Source organism: Teleopsis dalmanni, chromosome 2 (genome assembly GCF_002237135.1).
Source record: "Teleopsis dalmanni isolate 2A chromosome 2, ASM223713v2, whole genome shotgun sequence".
Classification (NCBI taxonomy): Eukaryota; Metazoa; Arthropoda; class Insecta; order Diptera; family Diopsidae; genus Teleopsis; species Teleopsis dalmanni.
Window position 1 is genome coordinate 147984778 of NC_051847.1, and position 14251 is coordinate 147999028.

The window sequence follows — 14251 nt, forward strand, 5'->3', positions numbered from 1 at the left end:
TAAAGTCACAACAGCGGTAATCTGGAAAATTGCATTAAAATTAAACCAAGTGGGTTAAGTTACATGTTCACAAATAGTCGTCGTCGATTAGTACAGTCTAGCTCAGCTGACTAATTTTATTAAGAATTAAACTTGCTAATAGCACCTGCACTTGCATTTACATTCTTCTCTGCTATTTAGCGACAAGATGACTTGTTATTACTTCTCAGTTAAATTTTATTATACATAATATATAATATAATATACTTATATATATACAATTAAAAGAAACAAATTATGTTTTATATATATTAGTTAGCTCACAATTCATTCATATGTATTTGGATTTCAAAGTTTTAATATTAAGTTGAGAATTTATCTTAAAATTATGAAACAATTACATACATACAAAGATATTAGTTTCGAAATACAACACCTTGTAAATATGCAGACAAGTGTGTTGTGTAGGTATATACTAATAATTGTGTATTTGTGTATCTCTGTACGTATTTGGTATAGTTAGTATGTATGTTAATATATTTAGATTTCTTTAGTTGTTGATTTCAAGGTACAATTTTCACAATTAAAATTATAAGCACAATTAAATTCAATTTAATTTTAAAACATATTTTCGAAATCATAAATTTTATATTGATTGACCCAATTTGTGGGATTAAATATTTTCGATTGTGGTTCCTTTTTTTGTTGGAGTTTAAAATAATTATTAAATTTTGATTGAATATTTTGCTTGAATATTTTATGCAATTTGCTTTGGATTAATTGTATGATTTTTGGTTTTTCCTTTTCTAGTTAAAGGAGAGAAAAGTAATGCTTTGACATTCATAAATTTTACATAAATATTTTTAAAAATTTTACATTTTACATTTTCCAATTCTTATAAATATTATTTTTGTTTTTACAATTTTAAAAATTTATTATATGCTTTTTTAAAATTTATGTAGCACAATAAATAAAAACACTAACTAAATACAGCTATAGCTAAATAATTTTAATACAATAAAATAAAAATATTAAGACTTTTTAAAAGTGCAGCACATAAATTTGTGTTCCTTTACCTGTTCTTAATATTTTCTTTGTTTATCTAAAAAATAATCACATTTTAATATATATTCATATATACATTTTGCTCTATAGTTCATCTTTTAATATATATATATTGTATAGTATTATAATTAAGCTAAGACCAAATCTAATGGTTTTTTTTCAAATTTGTTTAAAACATTTAATTTAATTGCAATACTTAAAATATTTTATTTCACTTATACATATGTGTAACATATATCTGCATAATTTTTTATTTATATATATTTGTTTTTAAAATGTAGTTTAAAATTTATTTTCGACACGAAAATAATTTGAGTTTGTATGTATAGTGTGCCATACATGCATGTCTCGATATGCGAAGTAGCACATATAGTAAACAATGATCACGCCTTACTTTAATATACATCAAACTGACTGAACAGATAACTTCATTTACAGTGTTGCGGGCTACGCATATTCATTTGGTAAATTGCTCTTTTCCATCCAAAGTCAAATCAGCTAATGCAGAGTTTTGTGTAAAATATAGAAATGATGTATTTTAATGAAAAACTGATAATATTTTCATTTGCTTTCTCTTTAGAGAGAAAGATTTGCTCTTTATCTAGAGAGAAAATCATGTTCTAGTTTGCTGTTCGTTTTTCACGCAATCCTGTGTATCTTGTTATTTTATAACCAGCTTAACGCATTTAATGAAGTTATCTGTTTAGACAGAAAATTTCAAGTATTACACAATGGTGTATAACAGTTTCAAAATCGTATAACACTTGTAACAAAAAATGTCACTGTTCAAATTGTGCTTTTACATATGATAAAAAAAATTTAATTTAAAATGTAGCAAAATATTCAAAAAATAAGAAAATCGCCAAATTAATATTTTATCATAATATATAGTAATTGTAGAGCATACACATTACCCTATTTTTAACACTCAAAGTATCTAACCCATCACTTTTTCAATACAACATTTCTACAGATAACAGCCTCTTTTCTCTAACCATACATTTACGCTCGTTCGGGACATTTTGTCTGTACAATTGGTTGTTTGGCGCCACTTAATATATTAGGTCCACCCGCTTCTGGTAACATGGCGGTATGTACAATTATAGCTGGTTGATCGTCACTCTGTGGATGTAACTCATGCGCTTCACCTGGAGTAAGACTAGCTAATGCTGCAAGTAAATCATGATTTACAAGCGGCTCATTTTCTTCACGTGGCTCCCAGCCTGCTGGGGGAGATGCCGGTGGTGAAATCAGGAACTGTTTAACTGGTGCTGGTGGTTGAAGATTTTTATTCGAAACTGGTGTTACAGGTTGTGCAAAATAACATGTTATAACAGTTTTTTTATTAAACTCATACTGATGCAATTTAATACGTGCATTGGCTGCTGCAACAGCGTTATCATAATTTACACGCAAACGGCGGAAGCTGCGCAACCATTGAAATGTAGCTGACTCGCTGAATGTTCGAAATAGATCTTCCATCTCTTGTTTTAATTGTGGATTGGTGAACACTTCGGAGTGTATATTGGTCACTATAATCGATGTAGGCAAATCATCAAATGAATCCGGATCAACTTCCGGTTCAGCATCACTATCAATATCAGCTTCTGGCAATGTGGGATGCTGACTTGGCAAGCCATCAGCTGGATTGATAAATATATCTTGGTCAGGTGAGAATTTTTCAACACTGCCACCATCAGTGCTATTGCATGCTGATTTTAATTTTTTATTATGATTGTGATTATGGTTTGTATGCGGTGATTGTGGCGAATTGTGTGCATCACTTGTTGTGTCGCTTTGTTTCGGCTCGGAAGAAGGTGGTGAATTCGAAGGTGAAGACAACATTTTGTGTTACTTAGATTTTTGTATTAACTGAAAGTAGAATAAAATTAATAATTAATTAATATTATATTATAGAAAAAAAATTTACGCGTATATAATTTACATATTTCTTCTGAAATATAAAATGGAAATTTTAGTCATACAATCAAGACTTCAATTTTCAAAACTTTTTTTTTTATCAAAGTAATGCCAACATAAGTGTGTGTGATAAAATCTAAATACACCGCATTGCAATCCGGAAGGAAAGAACGTAGATTAAAAAAAATTCAGTGAAATAATTTACAAATCTAAGTGAAGAGTAAAAACCAGTAAGGTATAATATACATATTATAAAAATGAGCGCAGATATGGATTCCTTAGAAAAGAGGGAAATGCAAAGCTAGAGATCAATTCGTTTTAGATTTCATGCATTTAATAGCTTATGAAGTTAATATAGTTTATATATTACTCCTATAGATGGCCAAAAACTACTATCGTAACTTCTGATGAAAGGAACTTCGAAAAAAGTAATTTTTATGGTATCAGTTGGGAAATAGCCAGTATTTTCCATTTTCAACCAAAGCTATAACCACTGATTCGGACAAAAATTTGAAGTATCGTTAGAAGAATGTATTGAATTAATTAGAAATAATATGGCACTACAAAACAAAAATATGAAAACGTGCCTTTCTGAGTTAGTTGTTCAAATTTTCTTACTCTTCTCATGTTTAATGTAAAGTTTAGTTTCGTTAAAGGAATAAGTAAAGTTTTTTTTAATTTTTCTATTAAAATATTTATTATTATCAATAACTTATCGCGATATAGTATAAACTACCGATCATATCGATTTAAAATTTTTATAATATTATCAGTAATTTAACGGCTTAAATAATGCTTCCGTCTGCAAAAACTTCCTAAGTTCATTATTTATCTAGAGACACAATTTTGTATGCTGTATAAATATGCGCTTAGCTACTATAATCTCTAATTCACCAATTCCATTGTACTTAGCCATCACATACGCCCGTAACCATATTATACACCCACTTCCACAAAGCATTCTTCCATGATACATGTGTTAAATTGCACTTCCTCTGCGAAGGAGGAGGTAGTTTGCATGCATGCAGTTTGCAAGTTATGCAGGCATTAATGTTCGCATTTAGCTGTACCACTTTATATTGCAATAAGAGTCAAATAAAATGTAGTTTTGTATTTTATATTTTTGTGGAAATAGATTACATTGCATTTCTGTAGAATCCATATTTGCTAAAGAATACAATTGTAACCGTTAACATTGAATTTACTGATCAGAAGAAAGTTGAGACTACACAGACAGCTTATTATTGTTTACCAGAAATATAGATTCATTATCGCCGCTGTGTTAAGTTTATATGTAAAATATATGTGTGCATATATATTTTTTTAAATAAGCAAAGACACCTTAATTTAGAAAAATGTAAACGTATATATTAATATACTCATATATCCTATACATTATAATTTTTATACTTTTATATCACTGATTATAGCAACTATCCGTTATAATGATGGGATTGGAACGTCATCTTCAATGTTGGCTTCGACTGTGTATAGAGTGAAAATGGATCGGAAGTGATGGAATAATATAAATGGAATATATTTATATTAAAAATACTCCATACAGAATGTTAAAATTTTGAAGAAATAATAAAATAATATTTTCTTTAGAATTTTTTTCGTTCTACGGTCTATTTTTTTAAATTTTTGTTATATTAATGTATTGAAATATAAACTTGAATTTGTTAAGAAAAAGTTTTACTTGTGTTTATTTTCTATTTTATGGATTAATCTTGTAACAATAAGAGAAAGTAATAGCAGTAAAAACAAAATTTTTTTTTCTTTTAAGTATTCTAAGTATATTTACCACCTGCTTTACTAGGTTGGTACTAACACATCAATAACATTTTTTTCCATTTTCACATTCTACAACTAAAAATAAAAATTCGAACACATTTTTCAGACACTGGCAATGACATTGCGTTTATGACAGTTCCATGAAACTAAAAATACAAGCTGCTTGTGGGTGGCCTTAGTGACTTTTTATAGCTTTAACTACTAACTAACTACCCTTTAGGTATATAAAATAATTGTTTACTTTTTACAAGAGATAACAGTGTACAGTTCAAATGTCAGCTAAGTAGCAAAGATATACACATATATGCTGCAGTTCGTTAAGAAGTGGGTGCGTATGAAAAGGTTATTATTGCAACCTTTATAATTAAATATTAATTTATAGGTTAGCGGTTAAAGTACTATATCGAATTATATCCTGATAAGAAACTGAGAACGATTTTTTGAATTAATATATAAGAACATATACACTTTTTGATTTCGAAAGTATATGTTAATAATAATAGTTGTAGTAAAATAAATTCATTATTTTTATTGGAAATTGAAAGCATATTTACGATAGTTTCAATGATCCAATTTAGGTCAAATAAACGTAATTTTGTACGATAATTTGTTTCTATTTTTTAGGTAATTTCATTGAGCTTCTGTTATAGAAGTCCTCATCCCTATTGGCAAAAAATTGAGACAATCGATATCGTAATTACTTGGTACCAAGTTTGGACTATAAGGTGGATGCATAAAAATTTTATAACTAAACTCCCGGAGCTTTTCACGAGTCATTATCGATTTGTGTGGACTGGTGTTGTCCTTATTCCTTCCACAATTACTCTCCTGTTGTTTAAACCTAAACGTTTCTGGGCGATTGTTTCTTGCAGACAGTAATTGACAGATCATACAGTTCAGAGATAATAGCTTTGATGTAGGGAAGCAGATCATAGTGGATGATTTCCTGTTGATCCCACCAATCACACAGCCAAACAGCAACTTCCTGGCCATCGATTCTGGCTTGGCCACCGTTTCTTTAGCTCTTAAGGAATCGTAACAGTGCTTACATGATAGTCGGCCTCGACAATTTTATGATTTTATCGACATTTTTGCCAATTGGCCTTCCAGTACGTTGCGCATTTTTGTCATCGAAATTACTGGAACGGTAATTGACTGTTACAGGATCAGGGCCATAAACACTATTCACATTTTCAGTTGCCTGGCTTGCGTTTTACACCTTTATCAAAAAAATATGTAAAATATGGCGTATTTTCTCTTTGATAGTATCTATCATTGGCGAGCTCTCAAGCAAAACTGAATCAACCAAAGACCAAACTGTCAAAGGTGTTTTTAGATGGACTTATACAACGCGAGATACAAATAACTAAAGCCATCTGTTGGGAAAATAATGGATTTCTTTTTACTACATCTAATATATACTTGTGCTTGATATAGAGTATATACAAGAGATCAACTTTTTAATTTCATACATTGTAAGGACCTTAATATTAGTTGTGATATGCAATGTCATTTAAATGTTCCTTTCGAAATAATTTTTAAAGAAGATCACATGATTTTAGTAACAAATTAATATTAAATGTGAAATTATAAGTCTGACAAGTTTTTCGTCAACAATTCTCAACAAAAGCAGCGACCTGTAGTTATCACTGAATAATAGCTTAATGACGTTCCATTAATCAGACATGGTACCTTGCAACTGTTTTCCATTTACTCAATTTACAAAGACAACGTTTCACCATTAGTTGAGATAAAGATGAAATCGCAGAACGACCTCAAAGTTAATTTAAAGAGACGATAGCATAACAGCCTAATAACAGAGCAGGACTACTTTGATGGGAAAAGAGTAAAAACTTCGAAGATTAGATAAATAGCTATTGAACGAATTGTTGTTATTTTTTGATCACATCTTGTATATAATGTCGAGAAACAAGCTTGTAAATGTAACTAAAAAACTTAAGCAACATAAATAATAAATAATTGATATGTAAAAGAACTATATGTGGAAAAGTTAATGAAGATTCAATAAAACAAAAGTTAATTTCCTTTTTTGTTTAAGTTAAAGAACCTTTCTTATGAGCCGAGTTTATTATATATTCATATAAACGATTAATTTCGTTTATATGAATGTCTTCTTACATACATGCATTTGCCAACATATAATCACAAAAAGTGGCATTTACGGTTCGTATTGTCCTAATTTTACTACATCAGTGCCAACCACAATGCATTATTATTGCATTACCAACAAACACAAGATGTATTGTGTTCCACATTCGACTTTGGTAACGGGCGTGAAATTGATTTTATAGTGGGTGGAATATTCAACACTTTTCATTGAGTATAACAATCCCAATACCAACAATTACAACAACTGCAACAACAATGCATACCAACAATTTGCTTGATACTTACAGAAAATGTAACAATTTAAATTGTAGAAAACGTGGCAAAGTGAAAGCAAAGTGAAAGCAAATGAAAGCAAGTAAAGGAAAGTTTGTAGCTGTTTACGTCAGAAGGACTTTTCTGCACCTAAAAAATGTGGTGTTTTTTATCCTTTTAAATGATGGTTTTTTAATATTCCAGCTCGGTTTACATGTAAATGACTCAGGTCGACATATATTCAAATGTGTGGTGTCTCCTAAAAAATTATTGTGTCACATGCTTACTCATCTATGAGTTTTTCTAAACAGAGTTTTCCTTTAGTTTTCTATTCATTTTTATTTTACTTTCTGTTGAAATGATGTATGACACATTGAACCTTTTTCTCTATTTATAAATTTTATTTTGTATAATTTGCTGACGTTTTAAGTTGAATTTCTTTATCACATCAGTAATGTGGTCAGAGAATTTAATGCTCTTTTGGGATGTGATTACCAATTTGTAGAAACAAAAAATAATTCTAAATTTAAAATATTGTAATTTTTAAACTTTTATTAAATAAAAATTACATCCAAAAATATTTATAATGGAATTATTTCTGATTCGCTAAATATTACCAGTAAATCGAGAAGTCATGATATACACTACATTACATTATAAATAATTATAAATTTTACTGTGATGTCGCAACAAAAGTTGTAATACATTCTTCATTCGCATCCGCAAATAAGGATCATCTTCATGAAACCTGATATCCTTATTCACAATCATATCCTCCTTTAAAACCACATTCTCATGGTATTGATTATGTCGAGGTCACATGGATTTGTTATTTAAGAACCAAAATAAACATAACTAATGCAGTGATGTTGTAATATTCAGATTTCAAGTAAGAACACTACCGTGTTCTTTAAAGTATTACGTTTCTTATATATATACACAAACCTCGGTTTTTATCAGTAGATGGTGTTGGTATCCATATATTAAAAAAATGGATTAAATACAAGAATACACAACGCAAGCGATTATGATCAAAGGGCAGTGACCATTCACAAACGACTTCAAAGCCTGTATTGGCGGCACACAATGTTATGTCGAGGTCACAAACCGCTTCAGCCTGGTACAACGAGTAATTCGGTCATCAACTGTTCACAACTCGACCGCTTGAATAAAATAATTAAAGAAAAGCGATCAGAATCAACTGTTCACAATTCGACCGCTGGAATGAAATAATTAAGGAAAAACAATTAGAATTGGACAAGGAAAAAGCTGTGTTCAATCAAAACAATGTCAGGCTACCCACATATATCCTTGATGCGTCGCAACAAATTGACGAACTCAACATTTGTTTCAGTCCCTGTAAAACTCTCTTAATGGGTACAAATTAACCGCTAAAATTAACTCAGCCAAGTTTTTCATCGATAAACCATAAAAGTTCTGCAAGAATGAATTTATGAACCAGAAAAATAGCAAGATATCATAAAGAATAATAGCTAATATACACTTGATTAAAATTGATTTATAATAATGAACATTTTAATTCAAAAATGCTCAATATATTGTGTTTAGAAATTATAATCATAATTCAAATATCGTTTATTTTGCTTTTATTCACTTATGGCTCACTACTCTCCTCTTTTTGTTTTGTTAAATCGAGAACATAAAAATCATTACATTTACAGAACTTACAGAAATTAAATTATACAAATTTTTAATATTTAAGAGTTTAAGTAGGGATAACACGTAACATTTGCATATAGTTGCATTTAATTACTCTAATGTTTTTATCTTTGAAAATATTTTTGTGAAATTATCAAAATTAGTTGACCATCAATTTAAGCAAAAAATATTTGCATTTTTAGTTACAATCAAACAATTTTAAAATATAAAAATTTTTTCTTAATCTTTCTTAGTGTTTCATTCTCTTAATTTTTCTTAGTGTTTCATTTCTTAATATGAAACACTATTAGCTTTTTCTCTAAACATTTTAGTTAAATAACAAAATATTCCCGTACGCATTCTCCACCGCATCTTTTAAAATTTAAAAATAAAATTCCACATGTTAAAACTTCATGTGAAGAAGTATGAGTATGAACTCATACTCAGTGTCACACCCTCATTTTCATTCTCAAAACTAACACCCATCACATTCTTAGTCGCAACATCTACAATATAAGTTGACTGCATTCTTGAATGAATTTTTCTGAAATTATATTTTCTTGAGAAGAGAATTTAGTATAGATTTTCTACAGTACTCTTGTCAAAAAAAAAAAACTTCTAGGTCCTCAAGAGAACTAATTAATAGAACGCGTATAATTGAAGCAATTGTACACTTAAATGTTTGAATATTTTATATTTAAAATTTAATACCAGTTGGCAATTATTTAGCATTGCCAGAAATAAAAAAAAAATTAAAAAAAATTTGATTAGTTATCGCAAATCACTGAACTCTCAGCCAATTATTTGTCTTCCCATGATTTTTATTTATTTCAAAAGCATTAGCTTTCTAAAAGGGACATGTTTTTTATTGGTACTAAAGAAAAATTGAAGTCATCAAGTTGTTTTACGATCGTAACCTGTCATATTTATCTGACCAAATTGTAGATACACTTCAATATGTATTTTTTTATTATTTTGCAATTAAATCGGTTTCTAGGACTGAAATGCTTGACGCTATTGAAGACATAATTTAACCAATAGTGCACAAATTCTTTTGTGCACATATTTACAAATTTTTACTTTAAAAAATAATTTCCCAGATATCTAAAAAATAAAACACTCTTGAACTATAAATTTTGGCACATACCTTCTATCTTTTCTCACAATGAGAGTGACGATAGGTTTTAAAATCTTATCACTAATTACATAATATTACAATTTTTATTTTAACTATACATTGTAAATACAAAGTAAAAAAAATAAACCTTATATTACGGACCTCACTTAAATCAATTAGTTATAGGTATTTCATTGGAATAAATGTTAGATGATTTATTAAGAACACAATAAAACTCTATCAGATCACTAAGAAAAGAGTGTACCTATTGAATTTTAATTATTGGCTGGACGGTCAGCTCTTTTTAGACGGGAAGTAGTGGATAGAAGTGCGAGATTCCTAGCTAAAGGGTTAACATGTTCTGCCAGTCCTTTGTTGTACTTTTTCTTATATTGTAAAATTCAGCTTTAACTAAAGAAATTTGTAGATATCGGTGGATGTTTTCATTTCTAATATAGCTAGCGGCATCAATGATTGTATTCAGTATTTTTGATTGAGCCGTCTGGATAATTCCAATATTTAAAGTACATACTAGCATTACCAAATAGCTGGATACCATAAGTCTATATGGGCTTTATGATGCTGTTATTCAAAAGGACTTTATGTTCCAGGCACAGGGAGGATCTGTTATTAATAAGCCAATGCAACTTAGCAGCTAGTTAACTTAGAGACGAAACATAGATAAAAAGAAAATTTTGTTAAAAAAACAAGCAAATACACTTAAGGAACTATAGTTTAAAAATATAGGTTGTGAAGAATTACAATGAAGTCAATGTTAAACATGTATACAATTTGATATAGATAAACTAGAAATACTAAGATTTTATTGTTTAGTTACTAATTTTCCTATGATATTAGATAAAATTATCGAAATTAATTACAGTCTTCAAATCAAAATACAGTAAAGTTATATGCTACGCTAACACGTCGAATGAAATTATATACCAATGACAATATAGCCATTTAACCTTATTTGTATAATAAAATAATACGTTTCGCTTTTAATTTGCTTTATTAAAAACTCAAACTGTTGTGCAATTGCGATAAAAGTTGAAATACTCGAAAGTAGCGTGCAATAGTAATCAAGGGCATGACCGAGTTTTATTGGCTGCCAACTCTTGTCGTTCCATGATTTGCAAAATATAAAGTTTACATTTGCAATAGTGATAACGTGCCTTGCCAAATGAAAGGCAAACAGAAATACTTGTAGTTTCCATATTTTACAGTGTACCACCTACGCGTCCTAACCATGCATATCCACACTTTTATATTGCGTCTACCGTCACTAGAAATTTGTCGTGGCAGCTGAAGCAACCAACAACAATCCACAATGCGTGGATTTAATCGATATTGAATAATCGTTGCCATTGCCTGGCACATGGCGAAATATACGAGTATTTTGCATTCTCAGCTGCTCTATTACAGTGTACGAGTATCTTAAATGTTGAATTTTAATTTAATTTATAAATGCAACTTTTGTAATTTGCTTTGTTTCAAATAAATGAAAGTACGGCTATCAACTCGTTTTTTATTTTATTTTATTATTAGTTATATGGTAACTGTTTCTTGGAACAGTTCTAATCGTTTTCCTTTTAAAATAAAAAAAATTTTCATGGTTGGAGGGAATAGATGTTGAATTTTATATTTGTTCGGTGGTTTAAGTTTATTTATTTATAATTACGAAATAATAAATACGGTTACAAATTATTTTCTACAAAACATAAGAATCTTCTAGAAATAATCTATACTTAGACGGATTAAAAAACCAAATTATAAATATATAATATATTAAACGTTGATTTTTTTTGATCGAATGTGACGCGTCTTATGACGAAAAGAAACTATAAGGGTTCGAACATTAATGAGGAAACAACAACAAAAATTTGATTAATTTATTGAAATTTGGTTGACCATACAACGCTGTTTCGAGTATTGTCAAGTATTCATCATCAGTGATCTTAGGAAATAATCGAATTTTATTTAAGTAATAAAAATTATTATTATATTATATTAATATTATTTCGTAGAATATATTTATATGAATATTTTGTATGTATGGTATGGTCAGCCAAATTTCAATAAATTCATTAAAATTTTGTTGTTTCTTCTTTAATGTTTGAATCCTTCATATAATATATTCTTTAGCTAGAGATCGCTTAAGTTCGTCACTAAGGAGTAGAAAATAGAGAATTTTAATTGTTGAAGATTATATTATTGCATATATTTAAGTTATGCTGAGCAGTAGATAGCAATATAGACAGTTATCGTTGGAGAAAATGAACTTCATTGAACTATATAAGCAAAACTAAGCTGATAAGAAGGCTCAAAAGAAAAACAATATTCCATATTTATATGTATTTTCGTAAATATACTTATATAAGAAAAACGCTGTTTAAATTCAAATTTTTTTTTTGATAAGAAATACAGTCCATTTCAAAATAATATATTCGATACTTCAAAACATTTTTATTAATTAAATCTTGATATTATTTGGAGCAATAAAAATAGAATTAATTTTAACAATTTTATTTTAAATGATATATTTAAAGCTGTTAAACCTTTATTTTTTATTGATAAGTCACCAAGTATTTTTAATTATAACTGCTATTAGACTACTGTTGTAGACAGTATTTATTATTACTGATAGTTTATAGACGGTATATATAGTTTAAAGTTAATAGGGAGTTAATAAAAGCTAGAAAGCACTGTGACTTGAATAAATTTATTGTACATAGTCTTTATTCTTAATCCTGTTTATTTACGATTTATATTACTTTTAGCACAGTTTAAGGTTTATTGTTCCATAATTTATATGGAAGTATAGCAATGCCATTGAAGTGATAAAACTTTTGTCTACCAAGAGCTTGCATACACAATGAATGTGTTCTGAGCTTTCGGTATCCATTTCACAAAAACGACAAACGTGAGTGTCGGAAAGCCCCAACTTATTTAAGTAATACCGCAAGTTACAGTTATCTGTAAAGTAACCAGACAGACCCCCTTAAATCTACCCTACTTACATACCCTACTTAGCGAAAGTATTTTATTTTATATTCCCTTCTCAGGGATAAGAAATCATTTTGTTTGATATTGGCCTATACCAGTGGTTTGCAAGTACTTAGATTTATAAATTAATTAAAAGCAAATATTTGAAGTCTTGATAACTGTTTTATGTAATGCAATATAAGAATCTTTTCCAATAAAGTAATTTTTATTAAAATATATATTTTTAATAAAATTATGTATTACGATTAAGTAATTAATCACTTTAGTTTGCAAATTTCCATATGCCTAATTTGAGATGCTAGATAGTGTCTCTATGGCTGCCTTCATATCTATCTTTTATCATAACTGTTATATTATGATATTATTTAATATACAATAGATAAAGTCTAGTAAATAATTGATATTCAAATTAACTAGTAATTAGTATTATATTTTCATTTATATTGTAGCATATAAATTGTATCTGATTTGACCAACTTTCCTTTTCCGTTAGCCAAGATAACAACATCGCTGACTAATTGAATTCATTTGCGAAAGTGAATTAAAACACAGAATACTCAAGAATGACGACAGAGCATTGGGAATTGTTACAATTGCTGTTAATGACGTCGTTCTTTTATATTATTTTTCTTATGAAACAGTGTTGTTGGAATATTTGCGTTACCATTGCTACTACTGACGTTTGTTGTAACCAATGAAAAAAATTTGCTTCATACTTTCTATTGTTGAGTTTATTATTGTTTATGCTATTTTTCTCAATATTATATATGTAAAAAGTAAGTATATATCTAGATACAAATTTTTTCCTCTCTGCAAGTGATTGTTATTATTATTTGTTGTTGTTATTTTTCTATGCTAAATGTGGGTGTTGTATAATGCTAACGCCTACTAGGTTAATTCATTTCGATGAAGTTCCTAATGCTATGAAATATGATATTGTATTTTTCGAAGGTTTAACGACCGCACTTGAAAAGATTTAAAAGTGCCAGATAAGAGGAAATTGTGGCTGAGATTAATGAAACGTGCATATTGTTAGAAGATGGTTTGATTGTGTACCTGTGGAAGAATATTTGCATTACTAGGATATTAAGAAATATACGAAGAATGGTGTGAAAAATACTCAAAATAATGTCACTTCCACACGAATAGATAAAAGTGATGCATTGTTATATTTTAAATCCACTTTTCATTAGGATTTTTATCAAAATTGATTTATTCATAACGCCATGTAAATGTAAAAAAAAAAATTAAATTTTTCATATTTTCCACTTTTGCTTTAATTAGAAATTTAATAAATAAATATATATATATATATATATATATATATAT

General features: G+C 28.6%; 1 protein-coding gene across 2 annotated transcripts in view; it reads right to left on the reverse strand.

Moving 5' to 3' along the window:
• Positions 1-1125: 1125 nt before the first annotated feature.
• Positions 1126-14251, reverse strand: part of LOC119680027 (protein sarah) — a 30070-nt gene continuing 16944 nt past the window's right edge. The window contains exons 1-2 of one of the 2 annotated variants that reach the window (XM_038092646.1): positions 8086-8308; positions 1126-2916 (exon numbers count right to left, since the gene is read on the reverse strand). In XM_038092646.1, the coding sequence (XP_037948574.1) occupies positions 2047-2889 (843 nt within the window). In that variant the 5' untranslated portion in view covers positions 2890-2916; positions 8086-8308 and the 3' untranslated portion in view covers positions 1126-2046. Of the gene's footprint in view, positions 2917-8085; positions 8309-14251 lie in introns of those variants that run through there. The other variant, XM_038092645.1, reaches the window with a different exon arrangement.